General features: G+C 39.6%; 1 protein-coding gene across 1 annotated transcript in view; it reads right to left on the reverse strand.

Moving 5' to 3' along the window:
* Nucleotides 1–27883, reverse strand: part of Cr1 (complement C3b/C4b receptor 1 (Knops blood group)) — a 73476-nt gene that overhangs the window by 18199 nt on the left and 27394 nt on the right. Inside the window, exons 5-18 of the mRNA XM_076872914.1 lie at nt 25078–25476; nt 22603–22779; nt 22407–22509; nt 21247–21332; nt 18929–19147; nt 16358–16537; nt 15689–15788; nt 13317–13402; nt 10270–10668; nt 7662–7838; nt 7464–7566; nt 6118–6203; nt 3976–4203; nt 2295–2471 (exon numbers count right to left, since the gene is read on the reverse strand). Coding sequence (XP_076729029.1) covers nt 2295–2471; nt 3976–4203; nt 6118–6203; nt 7464–7566; nt 7662–7838; nt 10270–10668; nt 13317–13402; nt 15689–15788; nt 16358–16537; nt 18929–19147; nt 21247–21332; nt 22407–22509; nt 22603–22779; nt 25078–25476 — 2520 coding nt within the window. The remainder of the gene's footprint in view (nt 1–2294; nt 2472–3975; nt 4204–6117; nt 6204–7463; nt 7567–7661; nt 7839–10269; nt 10669–13316; nt 13403–15688; nt 15789–16357; nt 16538–18928; nt 19148–21246; nt 21333–22406; nt 22510–22602; nt 22780–25077; nt 25477–27883) is intronic.

A 27883-nucleotide genomic window follows, 5' to 3' on the forward strand; every position in this document is an offset into this window, starting at 1 on the left:
TCCCCACCCCAAACATCTTGTGATTTAAAGTTCTCTTTTATTTTTCTTAAAATGAAAACACAGTAAAGGAATATGGAATACTTTTGAGTATTAACAACTTTGTGACCAGAGTGTTAGGGAAGGATCAGGAGTTAGGATAACATGATCTCTCGCCAAGAATCCATTTGGGTTACACCATAAGGACATAGCAGCAGCATGTTAACTCTCTAGGTATACAATACATACTGATATTTTTTGCTCTGGGAGCATGTGTTTCAGGCCCATTTCTATACACAGAACAAAAGAAGCTAGTAAGTCATGATTCTGAATTTTAAACATCATCTATTTCATTGACTTTGTCTCACTTAACTCATCCTTTGATTTGCTTTCTCTTTCTGCCATCAACAGGTCCTTCAACTTCAAGCAAAGACTCCTTTGCCATTGTGAGAGTCTCAAAATCAGCCCAATGTTTTTCCCATTACAAGTACCAACAAGGTCAAGTGGGATTTCCTCAAATGTGGTCTGTGGTCTTCCTGCTTCAGAAATTCTGATGGGTTTGTTAAAAGTAGACTTCCGACCCCTTCTCAAAACAGAATCAGAGGGCATGGGATGAAGCTGGAGAGTCTGCCCTTTGAACCAGGTTCCGACTGATCTTGCTAGTGCTAAGGATGGAGACACCCTGGTCTATGGTACGCTTGAAGGGGACAGTTATTAAGGAAAAATGAATTTTATATAAATGGAAAGAAAGCAGCTGCCATGAGCATTGAACACTTAGCCTTTCACTGTCAAGAGCAGAACCGTCCCACAGTCTTAACCTGTGTCTTAAAATATTTACTCATTTTCATGCTTTTTAAATAACTGAAGCAAGGGGGAGGAACTCATAGGTATGCACAGAGCCACAAGGAATCTGTGTTTTGTGCCATCTATTGTTGCCAGTAAGCACAAGAAAGTCACTTACCATCTCTGTGGTGGGCTTCATTTTCTCTAGCAGGCTGAGGGCTGGGAGCATGAGAAGGACCTCTGAGACTCTGAGGACAGGAAGGGCCCTGTGATGCTGCACCCAGGACAGGTCCTAAGGCTGGCTTTTCCCTAACATCTGAAATTGAGGCGTGTCTGAAGTGCCTCCTACATTATCCCTGCCCTGAGCCTAGTATTTCTAAAAAGAAAGAACAGACAGGAAAAGAAGCAAGTAGCAAAAGCACTGAACTTACAGTTTTGTAAAGTCAAAAGAATAGCATTTGAAAAGAGACAGTATAAGTATACAGCGCAGTGTTTAAAAGTAGGGCCTGAGAGGGGGTCCAATCCTGAGACGACCATTCATGGGCTGCCTAACACGGACTAGTTAGTGCCTCTCTCTGGCCTTAATTTCCTCCTCTAAAACATGGCAAGTGACAATCCTGCTTCATCAGACTCTTCTGGAGTCCAATATCAAAAACCCTCAGAACCCTGTCTAATTATAGAATATTATTTAAATTTCCTATTTGGAGCTTTTTAGAACATTACCAAGAAAGATTTTTAAATCCAGTGTTGATGTTTTTTTTTTTTTTTTTTTAAGTGAAAGATTGAACCCAGGGGTGTTTTAACTACTGACCCACATCCCCAGTCTTTTTTATATTTTATTTAGAGACAGGATCTTTCTAAGTTGCTTAGGGCCTCGCTAAGTTGTTGAGGCTGGCTTTGAATTTGCCATCCTCCTGCCTCAGCTTCCCAAGCTGCTGGGAACCACCAGCGTGCACCACCATGCCGGGCTCAGGTATTGCTTTTGCAGATAAGCTGGAATAAAGGAAATAGTTTGAAGGACTGGCTCCAGGGAGCAAATAAAATAAATCTTTGGTTTTTTTCCTAGTACCAGGAGGCTCCATACTCAGTAATTTTAGGAAGTAATTGTTCTCAACCTCTCTGTTCATGTGTGATGAACAAGGTACTGTCTCCCTTTTGGTTCAGTTTTCCTCATGGCAAAGGATGCTTCTAGTCTCTAACTTATTTTCTAAGGGTGTTTGTGAGGACTATCTGTGACCTCTGAGATCCTCTAGAGCAGTTAGTTAAAAATCAGCAAAGCATTTGAAATTGGTGATGCCTATCCGATATCTGGAAATTTCACCACTATTCTCACTTTCTGAGCAGAGCTAAGGATCCTTGGGAAGCCTTCCTTCCTATCTTCTGTTCTGCTTTTCTCCTCCCCTACTGACACTCACGTCACCACTCTCCCAACCTTATTAATGACAATAATCTCAATGATCTTTCAGCCTGATTAACCATGCATCTATTTCCCATAACAACCCAGAAAGAATGAGAAATATCAAGAATTGAGATACCTTTGCAATAGTGATTAGACTGGCTCCAGGTTCCCTTGTGTGTACAGAAAATGAAGATAGTTCCCACCAACAAGTAGCCGGGGTTACATGTATAGTTGATCATCATCCCAGGAAGATATGAAGAAGCCTGTCCTCCAATGTGATGACCGTTCTGGATCTTGGGTGGATGGGGGCATGCTGAGAACAGAGTTCCCACACAGAGACAAGAAAAGGCAGCCAGTTAAATGCAGAAGTGTGAACACACCAACAAGAATATCTCTGGCTTAGAGGAACTGGAAGACCTGAGACAGGCAGGTCATAAGCCACTCATAGCTAGCTCATCAGAAGGCTGATTCTTTAGAGTAGATAACTGCATTTGAACACAATCCTCTGCAAACTTTTTCAGAAGTACTACAAGTATCCACAAACTATCAGTTCAATGCTGTTCTGTCCTTACTGGAGGTAGAGACTTTGTGTGGGCAATCACAGCCACAAAGGAATCAAAGATTACCTGGTACTGTTATTTAAAGCCAAATGGTCATATAAAAGGAAAAAGTTACATAGACCAAGCCTACAACCTTAACCTTCACATCCCCACGGCATCCTGAGAGACTTTTTTTTTGGGGGGGGGGTACTGGGGATTGAACTCAGGAGTGCTTAACCATTGAGCCACATGCCTAGCCCTTTTATTATTATTATTATTATTATTATTATTATTATTATTATTATTATTTTTAATTTTGAGACAGGGCCTTGCTAAACTGCTGAGACTGGCTTTGAACTTTCAGTCCTTCTGCCTCAGGCTCTTGAACTGCTGGGATTAGAGGCATGTGCTACCACGCCCAGCCTGAGCTACCTTTGTTAATGGTGAGGTGGAGGATCATCCAAATGCAGGCAGTGGCTTGAACAAAACATTGCTAGTAACAAAAAGCATGTAAATACTGACATCTGAGTTTTTAAAATTTCTTCTGTAGGGTTGGGGATGTGGCTCAAGCGGTAGCGCGCTCGCCTGGCATGCGTGCGGCCTGGGTTCGATCCTCAGCACCACATACAAACAAAGATATTGTGTTCGCCAAAAACTAAAAAATAAATATTAAGAAAAATTGTCTCTCTCTCTTTAAAAAAAAATTTCTTCTGTAGCATTACCAGTCCCATGGTAAATTATGCCATTGACATGGGTTTTTTGCTCAGTGCTCCCGTCTGTTCAGTGTTAAGACAACTGGCAGTAAAGATGTCACAAGAGTATTTCCTTTGACACTGGTTTTCAGGGATTTGAAAACATTTTCAACAGAAACAGGACCTCACTGATTCTCTCCACCCCTCTTCCTTCTCTCATTCCATTCTTCCTACAGGAAGAGCCATGAGAATTCTACCTACTTGGCCTTACAACAAGTTGGCTTTTTATTTTTATTTTGAATTTTTTTTTAGAAGGCATCTCACTATGTTGCCCAGGCTGGTCTTGAACTCCTGGGCTCAAGTAGTCCTCTGGTCTCAGCCTCTCAAGTATCTGAGACTATACACAGGAACATACCACTGTACCAGGAACCCAGCTGCTCTAAATGTTATTCATCTGAGAGGTATTACTGTCTCTGCCATTCATAACAAAGTCATATTCACAAGCAAAATTGACTGTTGCTACAGAAATGTGGAAAGTCTTGCTTAGATTGTCAACCCATTCAGATATGTGGAAGTGGATACTGACCAGAAGTAATAGAAGGCTCACAGCGAGGGGCAGGGCTGCTCCAAATCCCATTGCCTTGATTGTCACTTGTGCAGCGGATGGTGCTCTCCCCAATGAGGTCGAAGGTCATCCTTCTGTCTGGGTGGAGGTCACATGTATAAGATATTTCTTTTCCATAGGGAATATCTTGCAAAGCAGTTCCTGTGTGCCTCCCATTAAGGATGGCTGGAGGACTTGGACAAAATATTTCTAGAAAGAAGACAAGAGTTTTAAGTTCTACTAGAACTTAAATAGAATGTCAATCAAGATTAAAAATATAATTCTGGTGCCCTGTGACTGTTATTAATAGTTTTTTTCCTTTTATAAAGAACACAACTAAGGTGGATGGAATTGAATCTGTGAGTCTTTTGCTGAGAATGAACTGAGGTAAAACCTAATCATTTTTTTGCAAAAGCCCAAAAGTTTGTTGTTGTTTTATTTTTGCACAAGCCTGGATCCCTTAAGTAGCTAAGTTTTTAATGAGTTCAGAAAGTAATTAATTTTTTAGGCAACCATTTGATTACCTATTTTAAATCAGGCATAGAAAGAGTTTTGTGTTGACAATGGGATATGAGACAGTTTGGGTCCTCAGAGACCATAAGTTCCAGGGAAATTTTTGTGAAGTTTATGAGGCATATATTATCATCTTTAGTAGATATAAATCTCTCTTGGTGACTCAAGACCATTGTCATCAGAACCAATACCAAATATGGAATGGTATCACCAGAACATATTGATAATTTTAAATTACCAAGGGCACTCCACCACTGAGCCACATCCCCAGCCCTATTTTGTATTTTTTTTAGAGACAGGGTCTCACTGAGTTACTTAGCACCTTGCTTTTTGCTGAGGCTGGCTTTGAACTCCTGGTTCCCCTGTTCTAGCCTCCCAAACCACTGGGATTACAGGCCTGTGCCACTGTGTGCAACCCACCTTTTGGTTTTATCTTAAAAATTATCTGTAGTCATTTCTTCCTGGTTTTAGTGTATGTGTTTGAAGCAGTTCTCTTTTGGAAATTAACTTGATGCTTCTAATTTGAGGTGAATTTAGGAATTCAAGCTTATCAGAATTTTGCATAAATAAAATAAAGGTCTTAGGTACATCAAAGATGGATTTCTCATATCTGAGTTTGTGTCCATCTGTGTTTTTCCAAAATTTACTTATATAACTATTTTCAGTTTTATGTGTCTCTGAAAGATTGAGTTTGTTGGCTATCTAAGTTCCCTATATATTGAATGTTCTTATAAAGTTTCACTATAATTTTCACTATATAACATAGCCAAATACATTTTTATCAAGATATTTTAACAAAATCCATATTTAAATAAACATTTCCAATCAACAAGAAAAAAATAATAAAAAATCTTTCCTTGTTCTAGGACACAGGGTAGGATACATTGGTAATGTCTTTTATATCAAGACATGTACTTTTCTGCTTATCAATTTCTGAATCTTTGTCATATTTTCTTTTAGTACATGGTTTGGAAATGTGGAGTACCTCATCATTTCAAATACTGGCTCACAACTCTAGTTCCCATGATAATTTATCATATTAACTCTTTTATTTTCTCTATGTTTCATCACTATTGAACATAACATTTTATATATTCTAATATTTTTTTAAAAATTACTTATTTATTTTCTTGTCTATTGTCTCTTTCCCATTAGAAAATAAATGTCATAAAAGCAGAGATGAGTCTTTTTGTGTTTATTACTCTTTCCACACATAGAAAGAACTGATGCATGGGTAGCCCTCTGTCAGTGAATACCACAGGAGAGTCCCAGGAAAGTGCATAAAAATTTAAGAGCAATTACTCCTTAACTACACAACTAATAAATAAATGAACAAATAAAATCTGGTTTACCTTTATGTCCTTGAGTTCCTCCTTGCATTTTTTGCACAAAATCAACATTATCCTCAAACTATGTATTTACAGATTAGTGACATAAACACATGATCTATAAAACCTATAAGACCTCTCTTGAAATTTTTCCAATAAAGAAGTATTTTTTTAATCAGTAGTTTAAAGATCCAGAAGATAGGTGATTTCATGAAGTGAAACGAACTGGAAAAAAAAAAATTAGGAGAGCTATCCAAGGTGCATAGTTATTCTTTCTACTCACGTTCACACACAGGAGCACTGCTATTCCAAATGCTTTTCATTTCAGCCATGACACAATGACTAGCAGAGTTGCCTTTTAATCGAAACCTTAAGAAAATAAATAAATAAATAAAGCGAGTGAGCCATTTCCATCTCGCCCTGTATCTTTTCAGTAATGGATGCTCACCTTCCTCACTTCAGCCTAAAGAGGATTTGGCTCTTAGGTGCAGGCCCAGCTGAAATTCTCAGTTCCTTAGAATCTGTATTCAGTAGCTGGCAGACGCTCAGAAGCCAACATTACTAAAGGATCTCAGTACCCTGGGACTGGCAAAGTGATCCGAGTTGGTGTCTTACTTGTCATACAGTCTCCATGGCCCACCATCGCCTAGGGGCATAGGACCAGGTTTTCCCCAGGTGCCCAAGACTCATAACATTCAGAGACCACCTCTCACTGATGGCCTGCTGAATCCCGCTTATTTTCATTATAGGGTCAGGAGGAACAACAGCAAAGCAGAGAACATGTGTAAAGAGGGTAAGGCTTTTGTTCTTCTAGGCATTTCAAATGTAATGGGCCAGACGGAGGCTCATGGGAACGCATGGAACCAAATGACCTAGGAAAAGAAGTGTGAGAGGAGGAGTCTCTGCCGCCCTGAAATGTTATTGTTGGATCCCGTGGTTTTTCTGAAATCTGCTGAAATCTAAAATCATTCTGAAATCAGAAATCATTATTGGGCGGTGGACTTTATAAATGCCAAAGATTTCTTGCAAATTATTAAAATTGACCTCTTGATTGCCTAATCTGAGTCTCACAGACTGACAGTGCATACCACCAACAGGAGTAGATTCACATAAACATTTATATACCACCCCAAACTGGAGCATTGACCGTTATGATCCCGCTATCAAAGCCACCACTGATATGAAGACATATGATTGAAAACACACTCATTCATACACTATTATGAATTCCACTATGGACTGATTTTTACGGTCTTAAACTTTATCTGACTTATCAGTTGGCAATTTTTGTTTTATTCATCAAACGATTTTTTCTAGCAAACTTTCCATAACGTTGCTTTTCTGCCTCCAAATAACTACTTATCCATTCACTTTAAGTTCTGCCCCAATACTCAAGATCAGCAATTGTATCCATGTTTGTGCTTAACATTGAATTACATGTGTTATTTTTTTTTTCCTTGTCTCCTTATAGAGGTGCCATTGAGTCTCTGCCCTGATTTTAAAACTATCCTTCCAGAAGTTATCTCCTTAGATACTTCTTTTCTACTAGGGCAACTGCCTCTTTCTTGTATTAACCCTGGATTTCAAGTTAGCACTCACTGTCTGATTTCTATGATGAGTCATACTCACCCTTCATCACAAATGAAGGTCACTTTTGCCCCAGGCTGTAAAGAAAGTGGCAACAGCACACGACCATTAGGGATGTGGCCTGGGAATGTATCACATAATTTCACTAGGAGAAAAAGAAGAAGAAGAAGAAGAAGAAGAAGTTAAGACTGTGTGTGAGGGGCAAAGAGAATGATCTGAAAACCCAATGAGTCTAATCACCTGTACACGTGGGGGCAGCCGGACTCCAGATTCCCTGGGGTGCGCATCGCAGAGAAGCAGCCCCTCTGAGGTCATACCCTGGCTCACAGCTGTAGAACACTTCCTGCCCAGGGGAAAAGTTATCCTCGTGGCTTGGGGTATGCACACCATGCAGGATTTCTGGGGGTGGCTGACACCCTATGTGGAAAGAATAAGTCCAAATTCCATGTTTGTTTTGGAGACATGCTGTGCTAACCCCTAAACCTTTCAAGGAGTTGGGAAATAGTATTTAAAGGCTTCGATAAATTGGATATGGAATATCTCCCAAAGGCCCATCTGTTAAAGGCTTGGTCCCCAGCCAGGGACCAAGACTGGGAGGTAGAGGAACCTTTAAGAGTTGGAGCCTGGGCTGGGGCTGTAGCTCAGTGGCAGAGCACTTGCCTAGCAAGTGAGGTACTGGGTTGGATCCTTAGCACCACATAAAAATAAACAAATAAAGTAAAGGCATTCTGTCCATCTACAACTACAAAAAAATTTTAAAAACTAAAAAAATAATAACATGACCTGAGTCCAGCATCTGAAGTCTTTGTGGATGGGGTTCCAGGTCAGTTTAAAAAAAAAAAAAAAAAAAAAAGAGCTGAGGCCTGGTGGAAAGTTTTAGGGCATTGAGGGTGTGGCTTCAAAGGGGGTTGTGGGACCCTGGTCTTTCTCTTCTTCTCTTTCATGTCCCCAACATGAAGTGAAGTGAACAGTGTGCTTCACTATCTGCTCTCCACCAGGATGTAGTGCCCCAAAACAATAGGGAAAACCATGGAGTGAAACCTTCTATAGTGTGAGACAAAACAATCATTTTCTTTCTCTACAAGTTGGCTTATGTCAGTATTTGTTATAGTAACAGAAAGCCGACTAATACAGATGGGTTCAAGTATTACAGAGAACGTCAAATGATATGCTACCCCCTCATTTTACTGAGATAGCAGTTTAACGAAGAGATGTAACAAGGCCTCCTAGCTAGTAAGAGGTAGAGAAATAAAACCCAGTTTTCCAGAATGAGGTCTTAATTCACTCGTAAGTCTCTAAGTCTTGAAGTTCTTTCTCCTAGCTCTGACTATCCAGTACACAATTATGAGTCCTGGTGGATTCTCCACCTGCATATATCCTAGGAAGGCAATCCTGATTTTCAGACTTATAGCTCAGGTTATGAGAAGGTCGCCTAGATCGGAGCCTATTTAACAGATTTCCCTTCCTCCTTACAGCACACTGTGACTAATGTGCAGTCCTCTGGACATGCTTACATTTCTCTGTCCTCTAAGCTGCTCTCTTAGTGACTGCACATATGGTTTGGTGGAAGAATTCTCAGATCCTTCCCTATCCCTAAGTATTAGCCATAACACCTCCCAGTTCACTGCTAAGCAACTATTGAGACCGAAGAACATAAGTCGAGCCATCAAGAAAAAGAAATCCCCCAATAATCCAGTCCTTGTAATGATAGGACATATTATTTAGAGACTTAGAGTGTACCTTGACTTATGGCCCTTGTGGTGTGTGCCTATGGCCTCAGAACACATCTTTCTTACTTTCTTTCTTTTCTTTTTTTTTTTTTTTTTTGGTATTGGGGATTGAACTCAGAGGTGCTTAACCACTGAGCCACATTCCCAGCCCTTTTTTAATATATGTTTTTGTTGTTGTTTGTTTTTTGAGACAGGATCTCGCTGAGTTGCTTAGGGCCTTGCTAAGTTGCTGAGGCTGGCTTTGAACTCTTGAGCCTTTCCCAAGCTGCTGGGATTACAAGCATGAGCCACCAAGCCCAGCTCAGAACACTTTAACATTTTAACACTCTAACATTTTAACATTTTTAACACTTTAACATTTTTAACACTTTGACAGACTCAGAACATTTTTAACATCAACTAATCTATGTCTATGAGTGGAAAACCTGTTGGACTTTGAGCAAGTCATTTTGCTCTTCACTTCAGATTCCTAAGGGAAAAATGTTGGAAGTGGACCATTATAGACAAACTCTAAGGTGTCTGCCATGATTCTGATGCTGTATCTGTTTTCATAAGCCAGTCTCCTTCTCTCACTGATAGATGAAGACAGACGCAGAGCAAGAAGCAGAGCAGTCACACCCTGGTGTCTGACACAAGTGCTTTTTAAAAATTCTGAGTGTGTCACTTAGTGGCATGTGACTTGGACAATTCATTTAGCCTGCAAAAACCAAACTAGCTTCACTATAGAATGAGAATGCGAATAGCACTCTTTCCAAGTGTTGTTCTAAGAGGAACAGTGAGAGGATGCCTATGACGTGTTTGTCACATGGCCTGCATGGAGAAGGTCCATAACATTCATCGGTATAGAGGGCAGTTGGGACTGTGCCCAAGAATTGTCAACAGGAGAGTGCCAGAGATCTCCTTTCTTTGCTTCTCAAAACGAAGGGGAATATACACAAGTGCACATGCACACACACGTACTAATGGACAGGTATGCACCCCTTAATTTCATGCTCCTTTCCCTCATATTTACTCTTCAACCTGCTTACCACACATCCCTCCTCCAGAGCGCACATTAATTTCCCAGTCCACCAATAATCATGCCCTTTAGGCCTCTCCTAAGCCTCAGCCAGACTCACCCCTGGAGCAGCTTGGTAACTCCGGCTCCCATTTGTTTTGGGGCCGGCACTGCACCTGGGTGGGTCCTTTGATGACAAAGCCAGGCTGACATCCAAACTCCACCATTTCATTTAAGGAAAATAAGCTTCTGTTTTCAGTTAGCATTATTGCATTTTCAACGTGTGGAGGGGTGCATTTATTAGGTACGATGCACTGTGGGGGAGGGCCGCTCCAGACACCAACTTGATTGTCATGGCTGGTGCAGTATATGGAGGGCTCTCCCACGAGGTGAAAGAGCTTTCTCCCTCTGTCTGCATCATTGCAGCGATAAGTCACCACCATTCCGTACAGGAAATCTTCTCCATTGGTGTTAATGAAATCTCCATTGGCAATGGCCGGAGGTGGCTCACAAGGAATCCCTGGGCAAAGAACAAATTCAGCAAAACATTGATTTCTTAAAGTTATATTTAACTATAAATTTTGATAATCAGTTAAAAACATCTCCAAATTGCCAAAAAGTATGCATTTACAATACTGTTCTCTCATCTTTGCTAATATAGGAACATGATTTTTTTTTGCACAGTTGCAGATTAGGTGACCACAGTATTATGGGTTGTGCTTTTCCTAGTTACCACTACTTCAAAAAATGTATTCATATATTATTATATCCCACATATTTGTTTCTCATTTAAATGAGGATTTAACTTTCACCATTGTTAATTTCTTTCTTTCTCTGTAGAAGGCATTTGGTTTTATTGCATTGGTTACTAATATGTAAAGCATATAGTAAAATAGCTTCATCAAATGTTCTAATTGCTGATTCAGATGTCATAAGAATTGAATACTGTGTCTTGCTGTATGTAAATTTGAAAATGAGAATATTAGGAATAAAGATACATTTTGGTAATGTTGACTCAATACAGAAGAAATGAGGAAAATGTATTACAATGCTACTCCTTAAAAAAAATATGAAGCACAGCTAATTTTATGGACAAATTTAATTCTCAAGTAATAGCTGACTCCTAGGCATTTTAAGTCATCCTAGAATACATAAAATATTTTTATTACTTATTGTCAGATAAACCTCATATTAGGAACTTATTTCTCTAAATCTTTAAGAATATATTTAAGAAGGAGAAATTTATGGGAGAAATTGTATGAAATATAGTTAAAATCATCTTTAAAGTCATTTTCTAGAAAATACAGCTAGCTAATGTATAACCTTTCATGTATACTCCCACACAGATGCCCCCCTCACAAAGCATATTTTTAAAAAATATCTTTGTTGGATAAAAAATGTGACAGTATAAAGATGTGTTATATGATTCCATTTCAAAGAGTTGTATCTACTGACTCCATAACTCATAATGGTGTATTTTAAGCATTTTTTTATTTTTATAGTAGAACACATGCCGTTCTTGTAACTAATTCCAGAAAATGCTCAACATTTAGATGACTTTCCCACCATTGTTTAATCACAAAGAGTAATGTTGATAATATTTACATAGCAATATCCTTGCAAACCCCTGTGCACTTTTTTTTTTAAAGAATTAAACACACACGGTAGAATACTGGATTAAAAGATGCATGCTACATCAATGTTATAGCAGTTCAACTCACAATAGCTAAATTATGGAACCATATTAGGTACCCTTCAACAAATGAGTGGATAAAGAAACTGTGATATATATACAGACAATGAAGTATTACTCAGCCTTAAAGAAGAATGAAATTATGACATTTGCTGTTAAATGGATGGAGCTGGAAAATATCATGGTAAGTGAAATAAGCCAATCCCAAAAAACCAAAGGCTGAATGTTTTCTCTGATGTGAGGAGGGAGTGGCTGGCTAGGGAAGAATAGAGGTACTTTAGATTAGGTAGAGGGGAGTGAAGGGAGAGGAGGGAGTATAGGGGTATGAAGGATAGTAGAATGAATCAGATATTATTACCCTCTATGTATATATGACTACATGACCAGTGTGATTCTACATCATGTACAACCAGAAGAATGAGAAATTATGCTCCATTTATGTATGATGTAAAAAAAAGTACTTAAATTTTAAACGCTGGGGAAAAAAGATGCATGCAGTGAAGAGTTTTGATGAATATCCATCCTATACTGGCCTTCTACAGAGTGTGTTCCACTTATTCTCCTACCAATTGGACTTGACGTTGCTGATGCCCCCATGATATCACCACCACCAGGATCATACTCTTTTATGCTCTCTGTTAAATTGCTATTGCTCGTTCCTCTATGCTCTTCAAAGTGGAAAGTTCATCTTCCAAACAGCCCACAGGGAAGATGGCACATCACCGTTCAGACAAGGGACAAGGAGGAAGCTAAGCTGCTCTGCTTCAATAGATGCTGTGATCTGAAGAGCTGACAGAGAGGAAGTAACTAACTTTGCTTTTGTTTACTTCATTAAAGAGAATGCTCTTCAAAGTAGGAAGTGTTTCATCAACCAAAGAGGAATTTGGGCTGTTCAAAATGAGCAGAGGACTATGCAATGGGCCCTCCATAGCCACCGGTTCTGAATCCACAGTTTGAACCAGAGAGGGATTTAAGATATTTGAACTATTTGAGAAATCTGAACAGGTACAGACATTTTTTCCCTTGTCCTTATTCCCTAAACAATACAAGATAAAAAGTATTAACTTTTTAGCATTTTCATTATATTAGATATTATAAGTAATCTAGAGCTGATTTAAAGTATATGAGAGGATACCTGCAGGTTACACGTAAACACTGTGCCATTTTATAGAGAGGGTTTGAGCACCCATGGATTTTTTTTTTTTTTTTACCTGCAGATGGTCCTGGAACCAATCTTCTGCAGATACTTAGGGAGAACTTTAGTTTAAAACAAGTTATACACAAAAATAAACAAAATTCAGGTGGGTGTAGATGTTTGGAACACTGTGAGCAGTTTTAAGGATGTAACTATATTCTTCAAATATTGGAAAGAGATGATTTCCAAGAGGGATGAGATTTATTCTTTGTAATTCGGAGGGAGAGGGCAACTCTAGGAATAACTGGTGGGATAAACGGGCAAGCAGATTTTAACTCACGTTCACAAATTGGTGGCTCTGTGTTCCAATTGACAAGATTGCCTGAGATGATACATTCAGCAGACGAGTGGCCAATGAGTCGGTACCTAATGGCAAAAGAGGAAAAAAAAATCATAGTGTGCACATCCCATCAGGCCCCTTACAACATGTCTGTGTGGCAATGTGGGGAGTCTAAAGGCCATCCTTACCTAGCTATTGTATCCAGCATTTCTTAATTCTCTTTCCCATCCTCTCACCATCAAAATGGATACTTCTTTAACTCCTAGAGGACCACTCTGCTTCTTAATTTCTTGGCCTTACTGTAGATTATACTAGGCACCAAAATAAAACCACCCTTTTATGCATGTGTTTAATAATTTTCTTATTCCATTCTATTTTTTCTCATATGCTATTGCTACTCTTTGTTTGCACGTTTCTGATAAATATGACCCACACGATATGTCATCTACTTGAAACTTTTTAAGGACCACAAAACTTGATGTTATTTCAGTTCTATTTTTAGCAGCCTTTTTTTTTTTTTTTTTTTGCAGGGGTGGGGTACCGGGGATTGAATTCAGGGGCACTCTACCACTGAGCCACATCCTCAGCCCTATTTTGTATTTTATTTAGAGACAGGGGGTTCACTGAGTTGCTTAGCGCCTCCCTGTTGCTGAGGCTGACTTTGAACTCAGGATCCTCCTGCCTCAGGTGGTGGCAACAGAAGTTAATTTCTTTGGTAGGTATTTAATTAAAAGTAAAATTTTAATTCCTGGATTCTTAAATTGTCCCCCCCATCCCTGAAATGCAGAAGTTTTCCTAGTGATGACTAAGTGGACCTAATTTATTTAACTTTCTGGAATTTTTTATTACACGTACTTTGGATCCTAGTGCTGTCTTAAGCGTGCTTTTCCTTTCCTCTCCACTGAATTTTATTAATTCCTTTTCCTGTTCTGATTGATTTTTTCTGCAATATTCAGTTTCTTTGTCATTTTGAAAAATTTTCTTAGTTCCACAATTGCTTAGATTTATTCTCATTTTACCATGTGAGATTCTAGGTACTAGGCTTTGTGAGCCATGAACTGTCAAGTGTATAAGAGAACACAGATTTCTTTCCAGAGCTTGCTATGGCAGCACTGATTTTGCCTGTACTCTCAGACTGACTAGCGATTCCCATTCAGAGTGAGGGTGAGGTGGCACCTTCTCTGTGTGCTGAGGAAGGGAAGGCATTGACCATAGTACCATGCTTGGTGAGTTCTCCATGCTTGACATTTTCAAAGGGGGCTCTCTTAGGGGCTGAACTCTGTTCAAAGTGATTTGTGGTTGATATTGTAATACCCCTCCCATTCCTGTGAAAGTGATTTTATTTGGAAATAGGGTCTTTGCAGATGTAATCAAGTTAAGGTGAGTTCATTAGAGTGGGCCCTAATCTACATGACTGATGTATTATAAAAAGAGAGAGAACACTGGACATAAACACACACACACACACACACACACACACAGAACACTATGTGAGGACAGACACAGAGGGAAGATGGCTACGTGAAAGCAGGAAGAGAAAGGAAAGTCTCTACAAAGAGGTTTCAAAGGAAGTAGGGTCCTGCCAACATTATTATTTTTTTAAAATTTTATTTAATTGAAGATGGACACACACCTTTATTTATTTTTATGTGGTGCTGAGGACCAAACCCAGTACCTCATATGTGCTAGGCAAGTGCTCTACCACTGAGCTACAATTCCACCTCAGCTCGACATCTTGATTGGGTACATCTAGTCTCCAAAACAGAAACCCCGCCCCGCAAAAAAAAAAAAAAAATTCTGTTGTTTTAAGTAAATCCTTTTGTGTCACAGTGCTGACCATGAAAATCTGATTCTCGCTCCATGGCCTTGTCCTTGGCCCAGCCGTGTATGAATGTGTGCTCTGGATCAGGGTTGTTGGTGAGCTTAATTTTTTTTTAATTTATATTTGGGCAGATTGAGCCCAGGGGTACTCTACCATTGACCTTATCCCCAGACCTTTTTATGTTTTGAGACAGGGTCTAACTACGTTGCTCAAGTTGACCTGGAACTTGTGATCCTCCTGCCTCAGCCTCCCAAGTCTCTGTGATTTGCAGGCACGAATCACTGCACCTGGCTATTATTATGCTTTGACTGCACGCTCCCTCCCAGTGAATGCCTCACTTTTCTTATCTACACTGCCCTGGCTTCAGCAAGGACACACATTTCCCCTTAATCTTGTCAGACCATTGTTCATTTCAATCAGGAGTTAAATATACGAGTTTATACCTTTTAATACCAAGCAGTAATAGGCTAGTTGCCCTTTCTGAGATGTGCCATGAAGGTAGCATTGCTGTTCCAGAACTCTTGGGCTAAGAGATATTCTGCCAACTCACCCTTTATTGCACGTATAATTAATTCTGGATCCAATCTGGGTGTCTGAGTCTCCATGCACCAAGCCGTTCGTAGGATCTGAAGGAGTTTTACATGATTTTCCTATAGGAAGGAAACAGTTTTGGAGCTAGAGTCATCTGAACTTTCTTAGCACATAAAGTCCCAACCTGACTGCAGTTAGGCAGTTGAGAGGAACAGCTTCTGTTACTTTAAGGAAACTCACAAACTGTCTTTTATCATCAGCCATCTAAGTACCACTTTCAAAAAGAAGTCCCCATCCAGATTTGTTTTATCTCTGCCTAGTATTCTTCACTAAATATGAAGGTCATTCATACAAGTATATTTTGAATTTCTCAAAGGATTTGTTCCCACCAAGAAATTCAAAGAGACTTTATATCTCACTACACAATTTTTTTTCCTGGTCTAGAATCACTCATTTTTTACTTTCCCATAGGAAATGGACATCTCCACAAACATTCCTTTAACATTCTTGTGAAATGAACATTTCAACCAATAATCACAGATGATCAACAAGACCAACTTTTATTCCCACCCACCCAAACATTTTTTGAAAAAAGGTTTTTTTCTCATGTCCAGAATTTGAAAACATTAAATCAGATCCTACGGATGCTTTTACAGACACCAGAAAGCTCCAATGCTGAGTTACTCACGTTTGCAGACATCTTTGGGACTGGACCAGACCAAGTTTTCTAGACACGTGATAGAGAATGACCTCCTGTAGTACCCAGGGCCACATTCAAACTCTAAGGACATCCCAATGGGAAACTCGGATTCTTTGGTTTGGGTTTTCAGCTTAGCAAACTGAAAAGGACCTGGAGTTTTACAGTAACCTAGAGAACAAGAAACCAGGAACATTTGAAGTAACAAAACATGCTTTTCCTTCGTGTCTCTCTCTTATTTGTTTCAATACCAGAAGAAAATAAATTCTTTGGTTCTAGAAAAACAATTTCCTTCTGATATCGGGAGGGAATATTCGATTCACAGAAGGCCGTCAGAAAACATGAGATCTGAAAGGCTGGTTTGATGTTTGATCTTTCTGCTTATATACCCTAATGCAAGATCACTCCAATTTAATTTTTTTATAGTTTTTGAGAGCCTGAAAGATGCCTATGCTCAGGTTCCACCTGTCCTGTCTGGTTTCCTTGTACTTCAAGTCATCAAAACTCCAATGGAGAGTTCATGCGCATGGGTGGTTCTGAACTCAAGATGTTTGTTGGCCCTGGGCTTCCCAGCCTTCAGTTTTCTATGTCTGATTTCTGAGCCAGCTATTTCAATAAGGAGGGAACAAATAGCCTCTCCTTAAAACAAAACAAACTCCAACTCCCATTCCTCCTATACTCTTTATTATAAGAGAACTTTGCTCAAAGTAAATTTTGAATCTACCTCTAGCTTTAGTTCCACACTCCTATGATCCGTTAAGCTCTAGGCTCAAGAAGTTAAAAACTCAACTTTGGATTCAAATTATACAAAATTAGGAAAATATATAGGCTTGGAAACAGAGAAGGTTTTGGCAACACCTTCTCTCTTAGCTTCTATTTCATCTGTCTTTCTACCTCCCTTACAGTGATCTAGTCAAAGAAGGATTGCCATATCAGAGCTTATTCTGCAGGCAGGGAATTCTCTGCAAGTAGATTTATAAACTGATTTCTCATTTTTAAAATATTTTTATTTTTTAGTTGTAGGTGGACGTGACATCTTTATTTTATTTTTATGTGGTGCTGAGGATCAAACCCAGTGCCTCATACATGCCAGGCAAGCGCTCTTCTTCTGAGCCACAACCCCAACCCTGATTTCTCATTTCTTGATCACAATTAATTTTTCTCGATACAAAAAATGTGTCTTAATTTCAAGTCTCAGTCAATATATTTCCAGATACATTTTCATGAGAAATGTATCAACCTGTTTTATCTGTTTCCTTTCCATCTTAGAGCTTGCATGTTCCATCTCCTGGCTTCTAGTTCATGAAGACCATGAACTAGACCCGTCATGACCAAAACCCACCATCTCAGGCTAATTCACACATGATGTTGGTCAGGCAGGCGTCTCCAGGCTCAATTCTAACTGGTACAACTAGGATAACCAGAATAGGGTTCTGAGGGGTGAAAATGTCATAATGCTTAGAAGACTGCCTCTGTCCGCAGTTGACTGGGTAAGTCTGCATTAGGAATCCCCATTCATACACAGCCTCATGGGTGCACTCCAAGTGAAAGGCATCGTGTTGGAGCAGGGGGAGAGGGGAAAATGACTTCAGAGTGACTAGTGCTTGGTCCTTTTCCTTTTAGAGTTATTCCTCTCTCACTATTCCCCAGGGGTCAGTGTGTATTGTGCCAAGTTTAGGGTCCCTTTTTCAATTTGCTTCCTCCTTTCTATCCTCACCCCCTCAAAGGTGAATGTCTTGGGCGGCTGTTTGTCTTCATCAACCTTCCCCAGAAGTTAGAAATGAATAATCTCTTTATTCTGCATTTTCCCCTTGTTTTTTTCTTTCCACTGAACTGAGAAGCTTTAAGATCTAGCCCAGATCTAAGGAGAAAATAAGTCTTATTTTAATGTAGAATTTAGCTTAAGGAGCTGGACATAGTGGTGACGTCTGTAATCCCAGAGACTTGGAAGGCTGAGGAAGGAGGATCTTGAGTTTAAGACTAGCCTCAGCAACTGAGCAAGACACTGTTTAAAAAAAAAAAAAAAGATGCTGGGGATGTGGTTCAGTGCTAAAGCACCTCTGGTTTAAATCTCTAGTACCAAAAACAAAACTAACAAAACAAAAAAAGAACTTAGCTCAAGGAGGCTAAAGGAATCTTTGCAGTGTGTCTACAATGCAGCAGCCCACTTTTCAAGGAGAATATACAGGGGTCTCAGGCCAACGAGGTCATTAAAACAGATTTTTTGCCTGGCTTTATTCTCTGCTGGCCTATCCTTTTGTCCAAAGCCTGTGAAGATAGTATGACTTACACTAGTTAAGAGTCATAGAAGTTTGTTTTCAATTCTTATGATTTGAACTTATGCTCCTTGTAATTCTAATCAAGGACCTTTCTACCAACTACCAATTTCCCTCTGGCAGCAAAGGCCACGAAAATCTTGACATATCTTAGAACATTCATTACTGGTTTGGCATTTAATTGTGTCAAGTGCACAGATAAGTATCACACTGTAATTGCAGAAATTTGGAGGATCTGGTTTAGAGATTCAGAACCCATTTGGGATATGGAGAAATATACACTTACCCAGAAGTACACAGCGAGGAGCAGGGCCACTCCAAACCCCGTGCCCTTGGTGGTCGCTCGTGCAGAGGATGGTGCTCTCCCCAAAGAGGCTGAAGGTGATCCCCCTGTCTGGTTGGGGATCACATGTGTAAATCACTGATGTTCCAAAAGGAAAGACTTCCAGAGAAGCTCCCGAGTGTCTCCCATTAAGGATACTTGGAGGCCTTGGACAAAAGATTTCTGGAAAGAAGGTAAGAGCTTCAGTTTCTTTCAGGGATTTCGTCAGAGGTATTCTACCATCGTAAGGGGCTATGATTGGTGCCACTTTTAAAAATGCTAAGATGAAGCTGGGTGCGGTGGTACACGCCTGTAATCCCAAATAGCTCGGGAGACTGAGACAGGAGGATTGTGAGTTCAAAGCCAGTCTCAACAATGGGGAGGCACTTAGCAATGCAATGAGACTCTGTCTCTAAATAAAATAAGGCCGAGGTTGTGGCTCAGTGGTTGAATGCACCTGAGTTCAATCCCCAGTTAAAAAAAAAAAAAAAAAAAAAAAAAAGCTAAGATGACAGGCAGACTGTACAAAATGAGATCTCAAATTTTACTGAAAAAATATTGCTTATCCTATATTTTCCAGATAGCTGAATTTTCTGGATAACAGAAACTTTGTGTCTTTAATTAAGTACTCAGAGTTTTAAAGAAAAAATATAACCATTTTGAAAGGTAACTCATTCATTTACTCAACATAGTTAATTGAGCACTAATTCTGTGTCAACCACTCATCAATGCCCTGGAGATCCAGTGGTAAAAAGCGCAGAGCAGGTATTTGTCCTCCGCGGAGCTTACATTGCTAGGAAATTCTTCTAACATGTATTGCATGTGTACTGCTCACTTTAAATACATGAAACCTTCCTGGACAACTTACTGATATTGATCATCCATCTCAATTATGAGACTAGTGCTGTCACCATGCATTGAAATACACAAGTCACTGTAAAAAACGCTGAATGCACTCAGAGTTTTAAAAAATCTCTTGATGTGTTTGTGATATATGTTTTTTTTTTCCTCCTTTATTTTCTGTCAGGTTTCAAATTGTTGCTTCTTTCTGGTGTCTGCTTTTCAGTTTAGAACAGTCTCTGCCTCACTTCTAATTGGCATTTCTAACTAGACTTGGAATTTGAATGAAGCTACTTCAAACAGTAATAGCTGTGAAACATAAAGAGAAAGCCTGTGGTACCATCAAGAACAGTGTGCTCATGCGTGACAGTAGGTCAGCCATTTGTCACTGGTTTCAAGGAACACTGGATTTCTTGGACAGCAAAGATTTATATTTATAGTAAGTTCTTACCAAGTTTTACTATCGAAATACCATAAGAAAAATACACTAGTAGATTCTTAGAACACTAAATTTCAGTAAAATTTTATTGTTAAAAAGAAAATGTACTGGTAATCTTTAGAGTCAAGAAATGAAGCAAAATATAAATGGAGAAACTAGGAGAATTCAGTAGTACCTCTGCACACATAAGATTCAGTTTTTAATCGGTTTGTTATTTCTGAATCTCAGCATGTTCTGTGTGGATACAGATTTTTTTTTTTTTGGTAGTGCTGGCAATTGAATCCAGGGCCTTGTGCATGTGAAGCAAGCACTCTACCAACTAAGCTATATACCCAGCCCCTAGATACAGATTATGAGAGTTCAAGGAGTATAAAATTGCCTACCCTGTCTAATGTGTTCCCCCACTCTCCCGCATTACTGTGATCTATTATCTACATAGCATTTAATTTATTTTTTGTTGGCCGCCTCCTCATTTGAGCGTAAGTAACATAGGGACAGGGAATTAGCTCATTTTGATCCCTGCTACAATTCCACCACCTATAAGGTCATCAGGCACATAGTATGTGCTCAATAAGTAATTGCTCAAATGAATGCCTATATTTGTATATCAGAAAATGAATAGGAAAACTATAAAGTGACTTTACCTTGATGGCAGAACAAAACAAGAAAAAAAAAGATGGGAGGGGGCAGATAAGGAAGGCATGAAGTAGGAAAGAAAAAGAAAAAGTCTTGCAAAGGTTCACATCATCTAATCTTTTCTGATCTAATGGCAAACGACACACAAAATATCACACAGAACTTAGAATTCAAATAACAGACTGATTTAGTGGTTCCAAAACCAAGAGATACACATAATGATTCAGAAGAACATACTATTAAAATAAGTATCTTGTATCAATTTCAGACCAGAAAGCAGAAGAGCCATATCATGGGAGTCCTTGGGTCAAACTACAACACAAATCAAGGAGAGAGATTGGCTCAAAGTGTCACTCCTCATACTCACGTTCACACACAGGGGCACTGCTATTCCAAAGGTTTTTCATTCCAACCAAAACACAATGACTAGCAGAACTGCCCTTTAATTGAAACCTAAAGGAGAAAATGGGAGTGAATAGTGAATGTTTCTGACAACTGCCAGCCTCCCGTTTCCCTCCACCAGAAAAAAAAAAAAAAAAAATCAGAATTTTGAGAATCTGAAACCACCAGGTGGTAGAGGTGAGAAGTTAAGTCATTCTGGAAAAAAAAAAACCAGTTTCTTGCAGGGAGCAACGTAGAATGGTGAAGTCCAGCAACTTGGTCACATAATAGTCCTGCCTTGAAGTGAAGGAGGCAGTCATGATGCAGCTGCCATCTCCTGATCCCTGGACCCAGACTCAGAGCCTCACTGATCATCCCTTGATGAACCTGGCAGAACCCTTCACACTGCTGCAAACCAATCCTCCCTCTCCCTTTGTTTAAAATATTTTTTTGATACAGGGATTGAACTCAGGGGCACTTGACCACTGAGCCACATCCCCAGCCCTATTTTGTATTTTCTTTAGAGACGGGGTCTCACTGAGTTGCTTTGTACCTCACCTTTGCTGAGACTGACTTTGAATTCAAGGTCCTCCTTCTTCAGCCTCCCAAGCTGCTGTGCCACCATGCCCCGCCCAAACCAGCCTTTTAATGCAACCTCTTCTCCACCCTGACCCTGGAGCACAAGCAAATCAGCTCCCAGTTTGAAATCCAAAAGCAGAGAACGGAAATTGTTCTGCTGTCTCTACACTTGTGATGGCTGTGAAGAAGGCTTACAACAGAAGGTCGGGCTATTGACTAGTAAGTCTGACTATTCAAAAGGGAAAAAGAAAAGAGGAGTCAACTTTTGTATGAAATAATCCAGATTTCTCAATGCATTTTGGTGCCCTCCTACATGTGTGCTAATATCATGGTTTAGATGTGAAGTGTCCCCCACAAGCTCATGCATGAGACAATGCAAGAAGGTTCAGAGGAGAAATGATTAGGTTGTGAGAGCCTTAACCCAATTAGTGAATTAATCCCCTGATAGAGATTAACTAAAGTGATAAGGTATGGCCGGAGGAGGTGGGTGCCCCCTACATCTTAATGTATGGACAATCTCTTAATCTCAGCTTTGAAGGCCAGCAAGCCAGGCAAGCTCACACTTACCCTTCATCACAAACAAAAGTCACTTTTGCTCCAAGCTGGAGATTCAGTGGAATTAGCACACGGCCATTGGGGAGTTGGTCCAGGAAGTCATCACAGGATTTCACTAAGGAAAAATAAAGCCAAAGAGAAATAATAGTAGTGTGTGGAGATTGAAGACACAAGCTAAAAATGTCAAGCCAGACAATAATCTAGGCACCTGCACACATGGGGGCAGCCGGACTCCAGTCTCCCTGAGGTGTGCAGCGCAGAAGAGCAGCTCCTAGGAGGTCATACCCAGGCTCACAGCTGTACAACACTTCCTGCCCAGGGGAAAACTGATCCTTATTGCTTGGAGTATGCATACCGTGCAGGATTTTTGGAGGTGGCTGACACACTGGGGAAAGAAAACCAAAGTGCTGTTAATCATATGAAAGAACTTTTCCTCAATGGTGAACTGGCTTAAAGAATCATAACTAAGGTGGACTGACACCCTTATTTATTGATGGCAACACACACACACACACACACACACACACACACACACACAAAACATAACATGGTAGGGAGGTGTTTTACCAAAAGTCAAAAAAACTTACACACTGTAGAACTGTAGCTAGAACTGACACTCAGATCACTATTCTACATTTGAAGTGTACATCTAAGGCTACATGCACAGCACACAGTTCCTTCTAGAATGCTTCCAATCTCTGTTCATCCAGAACAAAATTATTATGATTGATGGGTTCTTATATTTTCATACTTCCTTTCTAGAAAGGCACCCCCTATGTGCAGTTTCACATTTTAGTGATAAAAGTGCCTGTGCCCAAGTCCCATCTAACAAATTTCCCCATCAGCAACAGGTTGCACACCTCTGTTCTGATGTCAGGTCTTCTCTCAGTGGTCACCTGATGTGACTGAGCATCTCCTCTCTACACTACATAGCTGGTGCTGCTTAGCCACTCATTTCATTCTGGTGAGAAGATGGACGAACAATAAAATCTTCTAAAGTACCCACAGTCATCATAACTAGAGTGCATATTGCACCTCAGGATAATGTAACTAAGCCTCTGACTGTCTCTTCATACAGTTGATTTGAACTCAGGGAATCCAGATGCATGTGGGTCTTAATGAAGTTAGAAAACACTGCTATAAAATGTAAAAAAGAAAAAAAAAACCACCTTATTTCAGTTTGGCTTTGAGTGGGTTGGTTCCCCTCTGTGGACTTCAATTTTCTCCAGTGGCGGGGGGGCTGCCCTAGAAAACATGACTTTCTTAAGGACTTTACAAATATTCTGATGTTGTAATGTCCATTTTCAAGGCTCACCACCCTAGTTTTCCTTGACTAATAGATGTACTGTGATATGATGTTGAGGAGATGGGCTGGTTAAACTGTGCTTGACCCCAAACTTTACACTTTTTTTTTTTGTTTGTTGTTTGTTTTGGTACTGGGGAGTGAACCCAGGGGCACTTAACCACTGAGCCACATCCCCAACCCTTTTTAATTTTTGTTTTGAGACAGGGTCTCGCTAAGTTGCCAAGGCCTCACTAAGTCACTGAGGTTGATCTTGAACTTGAGATCTTCTGCTTCACCCTTCTGCTGGGATTATAGGCACGCGCCACCATACCTGGCTTCACATTTCTATACTGTCTTTTTCTTGCCTGAAAGTCACAATCTTACGCTAGCTAGGCTGTGGTTTGTTCTGCCAATTGGAAGCATTTGCACCAAATTAAAATTCAGGAAGATGACAAGCCATTCTACTTCTAGGGGTGGCTCCAGTAGTGGAGCTTTGACAGCTCTTAGTATCAGCAATGCCAATGACCTTGGTTTCAGTAAGATCAGCTGCATCCTGGAAGCAGTGGTGGCACCTGCAGCAGCAGCAGGGACTGCCCAATTCAACAGTGAGTGTGGGCATGTGTGCTCCAGTCCTGGAGTGACAGCAGCTTCCCAATCTCTGGAAACACTGCTTTCTTTTTCCTTTGCTCTTCCTGAATTTCCAACATCTTTAGAATTCAATTCCTCCATGAAAAACCCTCATCCTTTGAAGAATCCAAAGTGGTTTTTGATTTCTTTAATGGATGATGACAGGCAGAGTCAAAGCTCTGGAGACAGACAGACAGACTTGGGTTCAAGTCTTCAGTTTGTAAGCTCATATTTTGCTTCACTTTGAAAAGTTATCTAACCTCTCTAAGACCTGTTGTCTCTGTAAAACACAGAAAGAATAGTAATTATCTCGTGGCTTTAAGTACTAAATATGCACATAGCCTGTAATATGGCACCTGGCCAGATGAATCACTCGGTACATATTAGCAATTATTAAACTCAAGTGAAATCAGTAAAGGCTGGAGGCTGGAGGCTGGAAGTGGGGGTAGTGATATCTGTAGAGAACTTCTGTTTGTAAGACTCCCAAGGGGGAGTGGTGGTGGGAGAATCCCAAAGAAATATCATATTCCTTGCTCAGACTTAGCTTTTCTTCTCAAAATGAACATATGTGCATGTTCTCTCTCTCTCTCTCATACACACACACACACACACACACACACACACACACACTTTTATTTCATGTTCCCTCCCAAGAAAATTTACTTATCCAAGAAAATGCACTACACATCCCTCCTCCAGAGCACACATTAGTCTCCTGGTCCACCAACAACTCGTGCCCTTTAGGTCCCTCCCAAGCTCAGCCAGACTCACCCCTGGAGCAGCTTGGTAACTCCGGCTCCCATCTGTTTAGATCCTGGCACTGCACACGGGTGGGTCCTTTGATGACAAAGCCAGGCTGACATCCAAACTCCACTATTTCATTTAAGGAAAATAAGCTTCTGTTTTCAGTTAGCATTATTGCATTTTCAACGTGTGGAGGGGTGCATTTATTAGGTACGATGCACTGTGGGGGAGGGCCGCTCCAGACACCAACTTGATTGTCATGGCTGGTGCAGTATATGGAGGAGTCTCCCACGAGGTGAAAGAGCTTTCTCCCTCTGTCCGCATTATTGCAGTGATAGGTCACCACCATTCCGTACAGGAAATATTCTCTGTTAGAGCTAACGAAATCTCCATTGGCAATGGCCGGAGGTGGCTCACAAGGAATTCCTGGGCAAAAGGAGAACAAGCTAAATTAGAATGAATTTAAATAATGAGTGAGAAAAAATGTAATGACTCACTAACTTAACTATTTTTACATTCATTATCTGCTTTTTATCTTTGCTAATGGGTAAAATAAGTTCTTACAAAGTTTAACTTTAGGTGACCAAAATAGCATCTGTGCTACCTTTTCTGTGTATTTCCTGTAAAATACACATTTTTATTAATACAACCCACCCTCTTTTCATTTTAAATAGTTATTTATCATATTAGAGTTTACACAGTTTTCCTGTTTCCAACTTGCTTCATTAATTTCTATTTTTGTTGTTAACCGAGTATGGCTTTTTTAAAATATAAAAACGTGTGCTAAAAGAAGAATCATAAAGAAAGAGAGAAAACACACATATATGAGAGTAGGAAATAGAATTTGAACATATTATAATATATGTGAGTATTTATGAAGCTGTAGACTACTGTATGTTAAGTATTTTGAAAATCTAAATGACATAAATTATCAAAATCCATTCAAAAAGATATAGTAAGCTACAATTGGCCAAGAAACTTGTAAGAATAAAAGAAAAAAAATGATAGATAAGTTCTACCAAACTTTCAAGAAACACATACTTCTAAATGTAACTCCAAATATTTCACACCACATAAAAGATAGAAACCTTATCAATTCTCTTTATCAAGCCTAAGTTTGAGATCATATCTATGTAAACGTGATCATACATTTGTTCACTAAAGCCCCAAGGTACATATAAAACACAGAAGTTAAGCATAGTCTATTGTATTGCTATAAACTAGAACTAAATAACTTCAACCAATACCCTAAAACACTTGAAATGAAAAATTGGAATTCTCAAGAAGGTTTCTGCTTCTGTGGTGGTCATCTCAATAATGTGAATCAAACAATGCTTCTTCTCTCCCCCCGAAGAAAGGTTAGAAATGTTGGAAATTAAAAAATATTTATCTGTGAAGCATCAGAGGCAAACGAAATGGCAAAGCATTGCTGGGCCCAGAGCTGAATATCTAGGTATGAGCTGGGCATTTGGGTTGCTTTTCCCTTGGGAGGGGGCAGGTGAATCAGGGGGAGGCAACTGAGAGGCCAAGTAGACTTTTGATAGTCTTGTAAAGTCAAGGGACAAACATTACAGCTCTGGGATGACAAAGAACTAAGCATCTGGGAATTGAAGTTATTGAAAGTAAACTTGCGCTCTCAAAAACTGAAACTATTTTTCCAGGACTGTAGGTGGCCCAGAAAAATCATAGTTCCTGAGACTGAATAAAAGCGGTCCTAGGTTGCTAGTGTTCCCTGGTGCCTGGCAGAGGAAAAAAATTTAAAAAAAAATATATTTTTTTAAAAAAGTGTGACTACTATGTCTTGGATATGGGTAATATCTCCTAAAGAACCAAGTGTCAAAGGCTTGGTGTACTGGGCGGTCCATTGCAGTGGAACCTCAAGGAGGCAGGTCCTTAGGTCATTGGAGGGTGTGCCTTTGAAGGAGATTATGGGACCTCAATATCCTCCTCTCTCTCTTTTTTTAAATATTTTTATTTTCTAGTTGTAGTTGGACACAATACCTTTACTTTATTTATATGTGGTGCTGAGGATCGAACCCAGGGCCTCGCAGGTGCTAGGCAAGGTGCTAGGCTTTACCACTGAGCCACAACCCCAGCCCCCATCCTCTTTCTTTTTTGTTCACTGGCTCATGATGTATGCCGTTTTGTTGTGTTACGAGCTCTGCCTTGATATGCTACATCTTAAAAGGCCCAAAGCAATGGCACTACTCAGTCAGGGACTGAAACCTTCAAAACAGAATCAAAATAAATCTGTTGACTTATAAGTAGATTACCTCAGGTATTTCATTATAGTCATGGAAATCTGACAAATAACATTATCTAAGACCTTGAAATTACTGAAGACTTTGAAAATACTTCTGCAGACAAGTTTCCAAATATAATTCCTGATTCGAAGTAATAGATAAACAGGTACTTGCAGAGATAAAATAATCTGAATAAGATCCAACAAAATCAATGATGCTAGAAATTAATCCAAAGGGGCTACAGTCATTGGAATTTCCATTTATAGATTTAAAATAACTGTGTTTACCTATTCAAGGTTACAACATATAAAATAAACTTTTGATAGGAACTAGAAACTGTTAAAAAGAACAAGAAAAAATTGAAAAAGAACCAAATAAAAATTTAAAAATTGCAAAATACAATTTCTGAAATCAAGCATTTATATCAGATTCATAGCACATTAGACACAGTTGAAGAAAAATCAGTGAACTGGAAACTAAGCCAGAAAAAAAAATACTCAGAACAAAACACAAAGAGATGAAAATATAGAAGAATAGAGACAAAATAATGGGAGAACTGTAGGGATACAGCCTGACAGCATGTAAATGGT

The sequence above is a fragment of the Callospermophilus lateralis genome, chromosome 13, assembly GCF_048772815.1.
Source record: "Callospermophilus lateralis isolate mCalLat2 chromosome 13, mCalLat2.hap1, whole genome shotgun sequence".
Taxonomy (NCBI): Eukaryota; Metazoa; Chordata; class Mammalia; order Rodentia; family Sciuridae; genus Callospermophilus; species Callospermophilus lateralis.